The sequence below is a fragment of the Mugil cephalus genome, chromosome 4, assembly GCF_022458985.1.
Source record: "Mugil cephalus isolate CIBA_MC_2020 chromosome 4, CIBA_Mcephalus_1.1, whole genome shotgun sequence".
Classification (NCBI taxonomy): domain Eukaryota; kingdom Metazoa; phylum Chordata; class Actinopteri; order Mugiliformes; family Mugilidae; genus Mugil; species Mugil cephalus.
Genome location: NC_061773.1, coordinates 6,824,374 through 6,840,333, shown reverse-complemented (window position 1 = coordinate 6,840,333; position 15,960 = coordinate 6,824,374). Strand labels below are relative to the sequence as shown.

The 15,960-nt window shown below is 40.8% G+C and overlaps 2 protein-coding genes across 2 annotated transcripts; both read left to right on the top strand.

Moving 5' to 3' along the window:
• The first annotated feature begins 57 nt into the window (after positions 1-57).
• On the top strand, positions 58-5,489 carry arl8ba (ADP-ribosylation factor-like 8Ba). The gene is made up of 7 exons (XM_047583731.1): positions 58-272; positions 3,224-3,304; positions 3,433-3,506; positions 3,600-3,693; positions 3,810-3,877; positions 4,291-4,361; positions 4,564-5,489. Exons 1-7 carry the CDS (start codon positions 150-152, stop codon positions 4,611-4,613), a joined length of 561 nt encoding a protein of 186 aa, XP_047439687.1. The 5' UTR covers positions 58-149; the 3' UTR covers positions 4,614-5,489.
• Positions 5,490-6,613: 1,124 nt separating this feature from the next.
• Positions 6,614-14,932, top strand: edem1 (ER degradation enhancer, mannosidase alpha-like 1). Its single transcript, XM_047583766.1, has 12 exons — positions 6,614-7,229; positions 9,152-9,224; positions 9,638-9,741; positions 9,992-10,163; positions 10,278-10,461; positions 10,602-10,776; positions 11,102-11,222; positions 11,323-11,493; positions 11,573-11,646; positions 11,746-11,842; positions 13,217-13,402; positions 13,512-14,932. Exons 1-12 carry the CDS (start codon positions 6,763-6,765, stop codon positions 13,599-13,601), a joined length of 1,914 nt encoding a protein of 637 aa, XP_047439722.1. The 5' UTR covers positions 6,614-6,762; the 3' UTR covers positions 13,602-14,932.
• The last annotated feature ends 1,028 nt before the right edge of the window (positions 14,933-15,960 follow it).

Genomic DNA, 15,960 nt, shown 5'->3' with positions numbered 1-15,960 from the left:
GCAGCAGGGTTTGGTCTTGTTTTGGCTGACTGGTCATATGACAGCTGCTGCTTGTGTCCCACTTCCCTTCCTCGCTGGAAATCGCCACATCTGACAGGGAGGGAGAGACAGACACCACCACAGAGGGAGAGCGATCGACCGAAGTCAAGATGCTGGCACTAATAAACCGGCTTTTGGATTGGTTCAGGTCCCTGTTTTGGAAGGAGGAGATGGAGCTGACGTTGGTCGGCCTGCAGTACTCGGGAAAAACAACATTTGTAAACGTGATCGCTGTAAGTCTTCAGCTGCTAATAGCCACCCTGCTAGGAGTAGTGCTAATAGCATTAGCACTAATAATGGGATGACAGTTACCAAGCCAGCGGTGGGCTAACCCACACCGTCTGGTTGTCGGGTCTAGAAACGGTGTGACGTTACTATGTTGGTGTCACTGCATCAAAAAAACAAACAAACAAAAGCAAAGCAACAGAAAAACAAAAAAAAACACCTGCAGGCAAGTTAGATTGTTGGTCAACAGCTCAGCTATGCTAACCAGTTTGCTGCTAGGTGGTGGCTGTTCTCATTGATCAGCATGCTAAACCTCAAACTATTGGAGCGTTTCAAAGTTGTCATAGTTTCTTTGGGTAGTAAAATAAATAAATAAATGATAATAAAAAGATCATTCATGTTGACAGTTAGAACAAATGGCCGAGGTACTGTCAAACAGGATGGGTCAGAGTTATGTGAATGACTCCAGACACTTTTGCACAAGTCTCCTGCAACAATGTGAAGCTGACTTCAACTGTAAAATAGTAATAGTAATAATAACTTGGTATCATTTTACAAAAACACCAAAGAGGTGGAGGAGTTCACTTTCGAGGGTCAGTTTTTAAATGGTAAAAATATCACTTTTGCATTGATGCTTGATTCCGTGGAACCATTTGCATGAAGGGGCAGATCTCTATGAATGGACTAGGTTCACAGTTCATGTTCAGTGTTTCCCATAGATGTACGCACACACAGACAGTAGAAATGACTGCAGCTGGATTTTATCTCCTCCTGCGCGAGGGCCGATCGTGTTTCTTGTGCAAGCTTGCAGCAGTTTCTTCAAAGCTGCGTGTTTCTCATGGAGCAACAGGGCAGCATGTTGTCACAGCCACTCGGCTGCAAAGTGGGGTTTTCAGGCGCATATTGTGAAACCATCCGTCAGTTATGGCTGCTCTCTCAACTCTTTGCACACATACAGCCTTTTTTAGCTTGGATTTGAAAATCTTCTCTGCGATATGTTAAGACTGTTTTTGTACGCAGATATGTGTCAAGGTTGAGGAGAGACAAAACACTTTGGGGCATTGCATTTTCTAAAAGTGTTGCAGTCTGTGTCTAACGTACATTTTAACAAGTTTTGCTGACATTTTCTTTTTTTAATTGAAACTAATAGTTTTTGAATGGTTACATTGATTCGTTCGAATCAGTGACAGACCTATCTCTGCGTGAGCCAAAACTACCAGACAATTAATTAATCAGTCAGTGGAAAATTAATCACAGTCACTCTCGCAACTCTCGTTTTCTATCAAAATAACACATTTGTTCCAGATTCTGATTAGTGAGGACCTTTCTACCTTGATAAACAAACGGAGTCAGACAAAAGCCATTCCAAGACTTCAGTGTAGGCTTTGTGGAAAATGTGACTGGCATCTCAGATCAATTGTAATTGATTCATAAAGAAAAATGATTCACAGTTAGTTTTGAAGATTTTGTTTTCTGTCTATCTTAGCACAACACAAATCGCCAGTGCACATGAACGTATTTTGTTTGTGAGCGTTTATGATTCAAAGAAAGTCTTCACAGAAAATTCAGAAGTCTGCACGCAAGGCTTTCAGGTAACGGCGAGGGTGGCGAGGAGGAAGCTTGGTTTGAGGTTGGAACGTGACGCAGCTTCTACTTCTTCTATGCTGAAAAGATAAGAAAAAAAGCCTCCTCTACCAGACAGAGTTTAGAGTGTATGAATGGTTGCGCCGGGGTTAGTTCCTCCCCCGTCAGTCATAAGACCTCTGCACTCATTTCCACTTAGCTTTATCAGGTGACTCCGGCAAGTCATGTGCTGCGAAATGTGCATGCACCAGACAGTGCGGTTCATAAAGGAGGACATGGAGAGGGAATATTAACAACTTTGACTAAAAAGGGGAATGCCACTAATTCTGCATGCTGAAATGATGCGTATGCTAACGTCTGTTTGCAATAATGAACATTTACAGAAACTCACTAGTGGAACATTTTTGGCGTTCACTCAGTTCTTCTAGTTTCAAGTCGACCTTTTTTCCTTGTAAATGCCGATCCTTGTGTCGCCGCTGTTTTGGACATAGATACAAATACACACCTAAACTACGTTATCAGAGTGACATAGTGTTGAATGATGTCCCCAGCATTTTAGAATCTTTCCCTCCTTTGGAGAAATCGATAAGTTTTACGAATGACTATGACTGAATTATCCAAAAACAAACCTCACACCTAAAACCGTGCTCTAATGACACAGTTTTTGTTTTAAACCATAAACTGATTCATTCGGTACACTGGTGGAAACGAATACCCTCTAAAATAACAACCCTGTCCTAGATATGAGTTTCGCGACTGTCGTAATGTATTCAGATGATGTGGAAACAGCGTAGGAAAGGTGGCAACTCAACTGTATCATCATTTTAGAGGATGTAGTCTGTGATTTTAAACAAATGTTGAATGCCGCAACCTATTAAACTAAAATGTAGTGCAGGGTTGTTATATTAGAATGCATTCTATTTTAAAAAGGCGCATCCAATGAACTGTCACACGAGGGTATAGAGTTACATATTGACGAATGTCTTATCATCCTTCCCTCCCCTGCATTAAGATGGTAGTTTAAAAAAATAGAAATAAAAATTGACGGTGCCTTTTGAGTTATTCAAAAACAAAACCCTAACTCTCGACTCTGTCCAAAGCTGCCTCCCAGTCTTCCTAATTTATTAACAAAAAAGAAGTAAAGCTATTAAAGAAACCATTATTTTATATTGTAATGGGACCACTATACAGTGAAGTGACCAGTTGCACTGTTGCACTGTTGGTTAGGTTGGGACATACATGCTCATGTTGCGTAGCTGTTTTAAAATGTGCGTGTGAACAGGCTTTATTTTTACTGTGTCGAGTAATTGTTTGTGCAATAAATGATGTCTTCTCAGTCACAGTTTTGTTCACAATGACTTGTCTTTCTTTTCAGTCGGGGCATTTCAGTGAAGATATGATCCCTACAGTGGGGTTCAACATGAGGAAGGTCACAAAAGGAAATGTCACCATCAAGGTTCAGTTTGAGTCTTTCTTCTACTGTTCTTAATTGTGAAATGACGCCCAGGTAGATAGTAATTGCTTTGATAGTGACAGGAATATGAAACTGATGCATGTTGTGATGATGTGGCCTTAATTGTGCAGATCTGGGATATCGGAGGGCAGCCGAGGTTCAGGAGCATGTGGGAGCGGTACTGTCGGGGGGTCAACGCCATTGTGTAAGTATCTACGTCTGCCTTTTAGATCTGTCAAATGAGGGAGAATTTACATTGAAGAGAACCATCCAAGCAACATCTGCTTATGTCAAATAGGTACATGGTTGACGCAGCAGATCGAGAAAAGGTGGAGGCATCGAGAAATGAGCTTCATAATCTATTAGACAAACCTCAGTTGCAAGGAATTCCTGTAAGTATTCCACCGGTGTTGAGACTCGTGTGATTTCTGTAGCTGTGCAAAACTACCTGTGGGTTTCTCCTGAATACTTGCTGCAGTTTCTGTTTTCAATAGTAATGTGTTTTTAGGTTTTGGTTCTCGGTAACAAAAGGGATCTCCCCACTGCTCTAGATGAAAAGCAGCTCATTGAGAAAATGTAAGTATGAAAAATTACACACAAAACATCAAATTTGATTAAAGTGGAATGTCCTGTTCGGTCAATTTTTACATCAGTGTTAATCATTTCAGCCATGAAAAGGACATTAGATTAGTCATTTGGAATTTAAGATTATTATGTAAAAAGTGTTTATAGAATTTATTTTAATTCCATTCATTTAATCACATTTATACTAATGACAGGATAAAAAAAAGACAATTAGCTTTCTTCTTAAACCTGAACTAAAACCAAGCTGTTGATTTCTGGCTCCCTCTACTGTCACGTTAGAAATATGTACGGAGAGTTCTGTCTAGCTGTGTCCCACAAGCAGCAGATAGAAAGAGAATAATGATCAGTTTGGATGCATACCCGTTATATTTATTGGTTCATGCACTTTTTTTCCCACTCTATAGGAATCTTGCAGCTATTCAAGACAGAGAGATATGCTGCTACTCAATTTCCTGCAAAGAGAAGGACAACATTGGCAAGTTACACCTTGTTATTATAGTGCTATTTACAGTGGGTGTGGATGGGTGTGCCCCATTTACCTTTTTTATAAAAAAAAAAAAAAAAAAAAAAAAACACACTTAAAGCTACATTTCACTCTAAGTATGTATTTTCTTGTGTTTTTGTGCAGCTAAATCTGCTGCGGCTCAGTCATAAGCTGATCCTTTCTTTGATTTCAGACATCACACTTCAGTGGCTCATCCAGCACTCAAAATCCCGCAGGAGCTGAAAAAGCAGGAGATGTTTTCCAGCCGTGTTTGCCATGTTACCGTCGTGTCACACCCTCATCCACTCTGCAACAATGTGCAGTCGTATCGTCGCCTCACGTGATGCACTGTCCTGCTTGTGTTACACTATTTTTCTATCTTTCCATTTCACTTTGTGATTCTTTCACAAACTCAGCCAATGCACTACTGAAAATGTAATTGTGGTACTAGATTTAAGGAATGTAATTGGCATTATACATCTTGTGAAGCTGTACTGTAACTTGGAGTATAAACAGTTTTCTGATCTATCTTCTACCCTTCTGGCATTATCAGGTTTATCACACTTTATCCTTGGTATACGACAACGCCCTCTTGGTTTGGGTTTATTCTGTCAAACAGGCCTCACCTAACGAGGAACCTTCTTTACGCAGTTATGATGCAAGGAGGTGGCCGATATAGACTTGAAAGTTTTACAACTTCTGTCAAGAGCTACGCAATGTGATCATCTTCGACAACTGTCGCCCTTAGCTTTATCAGATTTTCTTCTTTCAATGACATGTCTGTTTTAGAAACGTGTGCATTTAAGCAGGTCTGTACAAATATCAAGCTAGTATGATTTTTACTGATGTGGGATATGTGTGTGTATGAATATATGATTCTATTTAAAGTCTGAATGTACTAAAAGTACGGGGTCGTGTGGTTCGTATTGGCCTCTGTTTGTAAGTAGCCTCGGTGGAGTGATGTCCTTTGTGCTGCCTCGAAGCTGAGAGGGTGGCAGAATCTGAAGTGCCTTGTGCAGTGTCTCTCACCTCTGAAGCGAAGCAGCACGCAAGGTGTACAGTTAAATAAATAAAAAAAACACACTATTCAAGAAATAAAAAGGCATGCTTTTTAATTTAGCATTGTTCTGTTATTTGTACTTGTACCTTTTGAATTATATCATTCTATGTCATACAGTATGCAAACTGCAAGGGCAATTGTTATTGCAGGAAAAACAAAATTCATTAAACTCATGTCTCTGTTCCACCACAACGTAAAAATAAGGCCCTGAATGCCCACGCAGATGTTTTCAGTTACTTGCCTGATCACATATCTTCTGTAGTTGAGGTTGAAGATCACAGGTCACCGAGCTTTTATCTGAATAAATAACAGATACAACAAAGTTCACAGGGAAATACACAAGCTGTACACACCCTGACAAGACATATAATCAGGCAAAGAGATGACACCTGTGCAGGTCTTTAAAAGTCCCAGAATACCCAGATAAAGAAAGACACTGCAGGCCTCTATTAAAAATTCTGAAGGTTTTTGTGCATTCCATTGTCAAAGGGGTTTGGCCTGGTTAGACCTCGTGTGTGTATGCGGACAGACTGTTAACAACTCTGCTGTAGTTACACTTGCACCTGTCACAATAACTTTGGATCCTGTTTGGTGACATTATGTTGACTTAACAGATTTTGGTCCTAAAGCCACACTCATTAAATATGTTGATCAAGGATGTTAATGTGTATTTGTGAGCTGTTCCTTATCACTCAGTGACCTTTTTTGAGCAAGACAAAATAGATATATTAAGTTTACGTTTTTAATAAATACATTTTTGCAACCATTCTCCAGTAGACCATAGTCAGAGGCACTGTTACCATGTTTTTGGTGTTTATATCTAATTATAATGTACAATTGTTTCGCTGTGATTCATTAATTATCGATAAAGCCTTCATTTAAATATATCTTATTAGCAAGTGGAATACTTTTAGTTGTGCAACTTGGGTTTTTCTGGCCTTCCTCTTTGAATATTTTTGGGATGTAACCCTAAACAAATCACGTTCCGAAACTTCTAAATGAACATTTCACTTTGTGGCTGTTTCTCATTGGCTCAGAAGTTACACTAAAACACGTAATGCCACGAAATGCAACGAAGAGATTGACAACGCAGTGGCCAATGATTGGCTGAGCGCGCGTCGCTTTATAAATGACGACACGGTCGAAGAACCAATCAGAACTCAGAATTAGGGAGGGGCTGGTTTGTTGACAGGAAGTGTGTGAGGCGGAATAACTACCTCAACCTCTCTGTGCTTGTAGTTTAGTCTGACAAACAGCGGATTTCCACATTCGTTCACGCCTCGGAGGTATGTGGACTTAAATTATGCGTCTTAAGATCGACCCGGGGCAAAGATGCAATGGAGGTCGGTAGTAGTTGGTCTGGTCGTGTTAAGACTCTCTTTCAGCTGTGTGCTGTGGCTAGCCTTTGGATTGGGACCTAGCTGGGGGTTCAACTTCCACCTCGGTTTCAATTTGCACAAATTAGACTTGCTGTTCAGGGAGGAGAAAGAGACCGACCCGAGGGAGAGTAGCTCGTGGTCCCAACGAATGCAAGGACACAGGTATGAAGAGACGGCGAGTACCTGTGCGAAGGTGGGAGAGGAGTCCACCAAGAGATCCTACCTGAGCTTCTTCGATGGCAACAAGGACGAGTACGTCCGGAGATACAGCTCATTCCCTGACACTCTGAGAGTGAAAATGAAAGGCATGGCCAAAGAGATGTTTTATTTCGGATATGACAATTATATGAAATATGCCTTTCCCGAGGACGAGCTGAACCCCATTGACTGTAAAGGGAGAGGTCCAGACGTGCTAAACCCGTGAGTTACTCAAGGCTGCTCCGACTGTCTGAACTGGCTGCACCTGCTGCTGTGAAGCACAGTACACGCTGCGGGACAGCCAGTCAGTTTAACTGTCCTCTGCACTTTGCATGTAAACTGTAATCAAATTAGCCTTTCATGCAGCATTACCGCTACACAGCAGGAAACAGGTTTTCGCAGCTTTCAATGAGACAGAACAGGTCCCAGACTAAACAAGGCTCCAGAGGGTTTCTGCCAAGTTTCATGTATTGATCATGCTCGTAGATTTAGGAGAGTGGGTAACCATGAGGAAACATGCAGTCTAATGGACAAACATTGTTTTTCCTTAAATCTTAAGCTTTCAATTTATTGTCAAGTTCATTAAATGCCAGAAAGTTGTATCCATGAATTTTTCAGATTGCTGTTCTCATGGTTATAACTGTTGAGTTTATTATTGTAAAAGATTAAAAATCATCAACAGCTTTTGAAGTTCAACAAAAAACAGGACATTTAATCATAGCTACGTCCAAGTAATTATAGCTCAGAGGAACTCAATTGCATTGTGCACTAAAGTAGCTTTAATAACAGGGGGGTTTATCCTCTGAAAATAGAAACTGACGTAAGAATTAAAATACCATTGTTATTGTGAATGTCATTGAGTCATCTAATTATAAATTTTACTCTTCATCCTGTTACGCTGTTTTACAATTTCACACTCAACTCATTTGCACATGAGAAAATATGCAGTGATAATATAGTCACTGATTGAAGTGTGTAACAGGTACGTTAACCTCACATAATATGTAAGAAAAGCACGTGTGAAAGAGCACTATATAGTTCTTTATGAAAGCAAACAAGTGAGGTTAAGTGGAGGACAGTGTGCCGGATCTTTTTAGTCTTTCTTTTTCATCTTTAAAGTTTTGCTGTATACACTGTTATAAAGACATTTTTACCAAATTTCAACTGATGCAAGTTTTACAAAAAGCAAGTTTGGTCACTTCAAAGGGACAGAAGCAGCCATGTATGAAGTTTTCTTCCATGAATGGATGACTTCTATGCTGCTAAAAACACTGAAAACCAACACTGGAATCATTGTCTGCTCAAGAGGTCAACTTGTCAGGTCAAAGACAATGGATGCAGTTCCCTAGTTTAAGTTACTCTGAGGACTCTATGGCCTGATGGGAAATTAACAATGCCCACAGTCCCCACCTGATGATATCAGTCTCTTCTTCTATGCACCACATGAGGTGTTGAGGCTATCCTAGTGTTCCACTGAACAACACAAGATATGATTTTTTTTCTGCAGCTGCTCAGTTAACAATGTTATTAACATTCCTTCCAGTCCCACAATAGAAGTAGAAGTTTTGTCTTCAGTTGAAATAAAACTCCCTTTCCAACTTCATGAGACACGTAGATCTACAACAAAGTGTCACTCATCAGCTTGAGGCCAGTTGCATAGAGAAACAGATCAGAATCAGATCAGGTTAGTTAAGCTTCAGAAAATATGTCCTGTGCTTGGTAATTAATCACTTAAAGAATATTTCATATAAAATGAAAACCTAGTTCCCGCTTTCTAACTGTAAGAATTTTCTACTTTCTACATGTCAAATAATTCATTGAGTATACTTTAGTTTTTGTTAGGCAAAACCTATCACAAACTGTGAAGAATAGCGTTTTTAGAGACAGAAATAAATAAATTAATAATCTGTGGGTTATTTAATTGGTATAAAGCCTGTGCAGACGATAATTAAGAACAACAACAATCTTGCCAGGAGCCTATGTGGCACAGGAGGATTGTATTCAATGTTAATTTGACAAATGACACTGAGACATCAGTAGACACACACCACATTTTATGTGGAGTGAGATTCAGATCCTCTCCTTCACATTTGCAATGAGGATAAGGGTGCACTCTCACATCTAAGCACTTGCTTTTGTTTCAGGTCGAACATCAACATCAATGATGTCTTGGGGAATTACTCCCTTACACTCATTGACACCTTAGACACCTTACTGGTAAGTAGCTTCAGCACCATTCAGTTTGCGTGTTTGTTTTTTTGTATCGCACAATGTTCTGAAATGTTAGCAGATGTAAGAGTCCTTACTGAGTGATACTGGCATTAAGCAGCAAAATAACTTTAAGTGACCTTTAGGGAGCTTATTTAATTTTGTCTGGTGAAGAAAATCTGCAGCACATTTAGTGTAACAGTGGTTAAATCTTCCTCTGTTGCATGTTGTTGTTTTCTGGCACGCACAAACCTTCCCCCTCACGGTGACAGATAAGAGAGCTACTGTGCCAACACTAATATTGACAGTCGGTTGTGTTTTTTGGACTGTGTGCCGCTGCAGCATCCACAGTCCTAAGACACCATTTAAGACGCTTGCTGATTCACTGTGGATACATAGTGCGTGCTTTTGTGTCTCTCCAGGTGCTTGGCAATGTGACAGAGTTCCAGAGAGCTGTCAAGCTGGTCATAGATACAGTATCTTTTGACAAGGACTCAACTGTGCAAGTTTTTGAGGCAAACATCAGGTACAAATGTCACCGTTAGTGGAGAGATGCTCGAGATGTAACCGACGCAGCAGCTGGCTGAACATTGTAGTGTGTCAGTGTGGTTTATGCAACCACACTGACACACTACAAATGAAAGGGTTTCAAATGTCGTCAGTTTTTCAAAACCTTGCAATTATTTGTGCAGTTGTGTTGTTTCTGAAGTACAAAAAAATAAATAAAATCTGTTTCCTTGCTAAACAGTAATGTAAAATTACATTTTTCTCTGAAGGATCTTGGGAAGCCTTATCTCAGCGCACATTCTCCTGACTGACCCCAAACATCCGTTTGGCAAGGTGGGCTTTGAAGGTTACGATAATGAGCTGCTGCACTTGGCTCACGACTTGGCCGTGCGCTTGCTGCCAGCCTTTGAGAACACCAGCACGGGCATACCATACCCCAGGGTGAGTGAGACTGTCGTGGCCACGTGCCAGAGCTGCGTTTTATTCGGCCCTCGTGAGATACAGCGTAACCGTAATTTGTAGTAAAGTCTGCCTTTTTTTATTTCTTGAACACAGGTGAACCTAAAGACGGGGGTTCCTCCCGACAGCATCAATGAGACTTGTACTGCAGGAGCTGGGTCGTTGCTGGTGGAGTTTGGCATTTTGAGCCGCCTGATTGGAGATTCCACCTTCGAGTGGGTGGCTAGACGAGCTGTCAGAGCCCTGTGGAACCTGAGGAGCAACGAAACCGGTCTGTTGGGTACGTGCAACTGCGTAATTAAGGAACACTCCTCCTACTTTGACCTCCTTCAGCATGCCTGCATTCTGTTTAATCTATATCATCTCTGATATTATAAAAGCTACAACAAAATGTAACTTTTCTGACATTTCTCTCTTTAGGAAACGTAGTGAATATTCAAACAGGCCAGTGGGTCGGTAAGCAGAGTGGCCTTGGAGCTGGGATGGACTCCTTCTATGAGTATTTGCTCAAGTCCTACATCCTTTTTGGAGAAAAAGAGGACTACTGGATGTTTCAAGCTGCTTACGAGAGCATTCAGAACCACCTGAGAAGAGGGTGAGCCTCCACACTGAAAGAACGTGACACGGCAGAGTAGATGCGTTTAGTAGCTGCTTCACATGCAGTTGCAACTGTGAAACTATCACAACTATGGAGAGCGGTGTTTGTTTAGGATTGACCAAACAAAAAAAAAACACAGGCGGTGTCTAGCATTGTTTTTGAGGCACACGTGCAAGACACATAGTCGTCACTACCCTTGTTTGTGGCGTCCTGCAGAAGAATGTGTTTCCTGATATGTCATCATGATAACATGATGCCGCTGCCAAGTAGTATGACAGTTCATCAAACCTTTCTCCTTCTGTGTTTTTTTCTTTTTTTCCAGGAGAGAGTCGTGCAATGAAGGAGAGGGTGACCCACCTCTCTATGTTAATGTGAACATGTTCAATGGTGAGATAATGAACACCTGGATCGACTCCCTTCAGGCCTTCTTTCCTGGGCTGCAGGTTAGATTATGTACATGCGGCTATGGTGGATCTGATAAGAGTCTGTAAATATGTGTAGTGGAGTTATACTAATATAAGGATGTGCTGCTCTTCCTTATAGGTGCTCAATGGGGATGTAGATAATGCCATTTGCCTACATGCCTTCTACTATGCCATCTGGAAACGCTTCGGTGCTCTTCCAGAGAGATACAACTGGCAGCTACAGGCTCCTGACGTGCACTTCTACCCTTTAAGGCCTGAGCTGGTGGAGTCAACTTATCTGCTTTACCAGGTAACAGTGTTCACCTGTTGTTACACAACATTGGGCATTGGTGTTTGTTGGTAACTTCTTGTGTCATTTGTTTCCACAGGCGACCAAAAATCCTTTCTATTTGCATGTTGGAATGGATATTCTCCAGAGCCTTGAGACAAATGCCAAAGTCAGGTGGGCTACAAAATCCAGCTTACCTCTGTGGAGCTTTAATTAAATAATTCTTGTGCTTTTATATGTTTTTATGTGTGGACTGAGCTGTGTTATTTGCAGATGTGGTTACGCCACTCTCCACCACGTAGTGGACAAATCCAAAGAGGATCGCATGGAGAGCTTTTTCCTCAGTGAGACCTGCAAATACCTTTACCTGGTAAGGAAGACCCTGATACTGGAGCGTAATAGGGTTGTAACACAGGCTATTGCAATAGATAAAATGTTTGGGGTTATGATTCAATTATTTATGACTCCATCTGTTCAGAAAGGACGTCTTAATTATTTTGTTAGCCTTCATTTAACCAGGTTTGTCACATTAAGACAAAAAAAGGTGATCGTAAAACCACAGAGTTGCATAACAAAGAAAAGCTCAATTGAAACATTTGCACACATTCAAACTGGACTCAGATGTCACCATCTTTTAAAAACTTGTTCATGGATACAAGGTTTTGAAGTTTGAGATTAGACTGTTGTTGTTTCCATGCAACAGGAGCAGAAAACATATGAGCTGTCTTTTCCGATACAGTTTGTACCTTGGGAACCATAAACTGCAGAATGTCCTTAGAACGGAGACTTTGTTTGCCACATGTGAAGCTAAAAAGAGAAGACAAATATGTAGGAATGTTTCCAAGAATGGATTTGTAAATAAAAGCATACCAGTGTCTAGGATGGTGTACACTGAAAGCAGGCCACTTCAGCTTTATCTTATTGTATTTGGCTATAGAGCCTACAGAGCCCTAAAGGGGCATGGAGGAAAAAATAAATAATAAGAACCATCTCTTGTACACGAGATACATATCTCGTGCTCGAGCTGCCTTAGAGGGTCACGACATAAATAAAATGTATTTGCATGTGACTAGTTTCACCTGGGAACTCTATGATGAGTAATTTACTGGACATATAGAAGAGAAACTGTAACAAAATCTCTCGATCTCAGCACGCTAGTATCGATCTGGTATCGATACTATCGATATTTATATGGATACGCCCAGCCCTACTTAGGATGTCATAATGGAAGCAACTTCTCTTACTTCTCCATGACATACTGCCACATAAGACAACATCGCACGTGGGTTTGACAAAGCCTGGACTTCACTGTTGGCCCATTTCTCTGGGTTTTGTTACATTTTCCTAAGGCTACCGTCAACAGCTGTTTTAAACACACGTCATGCAGGGTAACTGCGGGGTCTTGAAAAGTTTTAAAAGTTGATCAGTTTTGTGGAAATTAAGACCCTTAAAAATTGAAGGTATTTTTGAGTTACATTTTGCTTTTCAGTTCAGAAACATTGAAAAGGAAGAATTTATTTGCGTATTAAATAAACAAAGATGAACCGGTAACATACAAATTGGACTACAATTACTGCGTTTGCAAATTGTCTCTGACGGCACCAGAACGTACGCAGGTGGAAATTCAGAGGCACAAACGACGTGTCGAAAGACTCTCAGTGCACATTAAGTTCAAGATTCCTGTATGTACCCACTGTCAAGCTGTTGTTCTACAATCAGTAAAAACCATGTTCATGCATTTCAGCTGTTTGATGAGGACAACCCGCTCCACAAATCGGATAACAAGTACATCTTTACTACCGAGGGTCACATCGTGCCTATAGACAAGCGCTTCAGGGAGAACCGGTGGAGCGACTTGTTTCCGTGTGAGGAGGGAACCCTGGCAGAGAGAGCACTGAGCAACCAGCCACCTCCGAACAACATAAGCAACGTAAGGCCATCCATCACCCTCGTCGAGCTCGCTCTTCCACCACTATCACTTGTGACTTATTGAAGAGGCTTGACGTCATGATCAGTCATCTTTACTTTTCTCTCTGCAGTGTAACAGGATCCCAGAGGAGCGACGGTACACTCTGCCGTTAAAGAGCGTCTACATGAGGCAGATCGATCATATGGTGGGACTTTTTTGAGTTAGAGGTTGGATGTGGTGACACTGGCACCTCCCGTGCAGACGCATTAACACTTAGAAGGGATCCGGTTGCTCAAAATCCTCCTTTCATCCGTTCCTCTGCTCAGGAAATTGACACTAGAGAAATCCTGAGAGAAACAGTTTGAGCACTTACTGTATTAAATTAAAGGTTTGTGTGGGTGTTTTTGCTGTAGCTTGCAAAGACGACAACTTCACTTTTGGAACGTGAGGAGTCGTCGTGCGTGACTGTTTGGCTGGTGGAACAAAATTGTCTGTGCGTGTGTGCTCAGGTATGAGTGTGTTATACACTGCGTGTGTGCTCGTTTGAAATTGCAGCTGAGCTGTGAATCTTAATGTTATGTTTTTGGGAACAGTGCCATCTAGCCACGCATATGTAAAATGTATAGCCTCTAAAAACACTCACCTCTACAGAAATCTCTCTAAACATTATGATTAGTGCCTCTTTGTGGTCGATTCATTTGACTAAATCAATGCTTTAAGGGCTGCAAATTAAGAGACAATAACAGGCGAAGGCTTTTGCACATACTGTAAAAACTGTCTAAAATGTTTTAACCTGCAGGAATGGTGTTGGTCTTTCGTACATTTAAGGCTGCTTGTCACGCATGTTTTCCCTACAGAAAAAAAAAGCACTAGCCATGACAATTCTCCATTTCCTTCTGTCTCGGATTTTATTTGCACATTTGTCAAGTACCAACCCCTGTTTTCTACCTAGAGAGCAACAGGAGACATAAACGTCTTCCTCACCATTAGCACATTTTTGACAGTACTGAGACCGAAGCATTGATCTCTCAGGCTTCTCACTGCTCGATGTCTTACAAAGGTGACGCAAATGTGCCATGAACAAAAGGGAGAGAGGCTCAGAATGACTCTTTAAAAGTGCCTTGGTTTTGTCTCGGCCTTTCTGGACGCCGTGCAGCGCATATTAGTTACAGATGACGTGGGTGAATATGTTTAGAGACCACTGATATTGCACAAAAAGTGTCATTCCATGTGTATGTACAGTTTTACACTGATCGTGATGTGAAGATCCTTTTTTTAGACATGATGAAACAAGCCATAAAATAGATATTTTTAATGTTGGTTGATATTTAATTCGAGAAAATGTATTTGTTTTCAATCATTTTTCTGCCAGTGCACAAAGCCTTCTGCCTAGTTTCCTATTTGTTCCCAGAAATGGATGAAAGTTGTTTTTTCTTTTCTTTTAAGTGCACATCATCGTACATATTAACTGTCATGTGGTGAGAACTCAGGGTATAGAAGAAACACAACTCAATAGATGCTTTCAAGAGAAATAAAACTTTCTTAAAACTATGCCTACAATGTCTTAGTTTGACTTTCTGTTGCAGTGACGATACATTTAGTTGCTCTGATCAGAGAACAGCTACACTCTGTACTGTGAATAATTGATTATTGTTCGACGCAGACGGAAAAGGTATGTAGCCTCATTAACTGTGCTGTCTGATTTATGTGGGGGTCTGGGACAAGGTTTATTTTCTGCCTGATTCATCTTTTGCCAAACATCCTGACTGTACATTAACCATAATGGCTGCATTACTCAATTATGTCACAACATCTCTGGCTCTGGCAAACAGTTGTTCATTTATTAAGTGTCGTTTAAACTGCTTCAAGTTTTCTTTGTCTCAGATTATCTTCAAAGACGTAGTATATTTATATATAACTATACATATTCATGTTCTTGCTTGGAGTTGAATGAAAAGATTGTATCAGATACATTTTGAAACCTTGCAGAGAATATGTTTATTCATGGGCCTTAGAAGAATGGCACTTCAAATACGTAAATAAATAAAAATTTGGTGCTGCAAATTTGATGCGACTTCACTGTATCCAAAGCTCCTTCTGGTGGCCAGTTAGCGCAGATTAATTTAGCGCAAAGGCTGGACATGTAGCGTGGCTCTGTCCACTACAGATAATACATATTTATGAGCACATTAAGCTGTTCAACTTGTAATACTAATACAACATTCTAATACTAATTTTAGCTTTGATTACAGCAGCATTCACCGTGGCATTGTTTCAGTAAGAAGCTTCTGCAATATCACATGATTTATTTCCGTCCAATATTTCGTTCACTTTTCACCCGGATCATGTATTGACGATGGGAGAGTCTGACCCCTGAACAAAGTCTTCTCCAGCACATCCCAAAGGTTCTCAGTGGGGTTAAAGTCTGGACTCTGTGGTGGCCAATCCATGTGTGAAAATGATGTCTCATGCTCCCTAAACCACTCATTGTCATGTTGGAATATTCCTGTGACATCAGGGAAGAAAATATCCACTGATGGAATAACCTGGTCATTCAGTTTATTCAGGTAGTCAGCTGA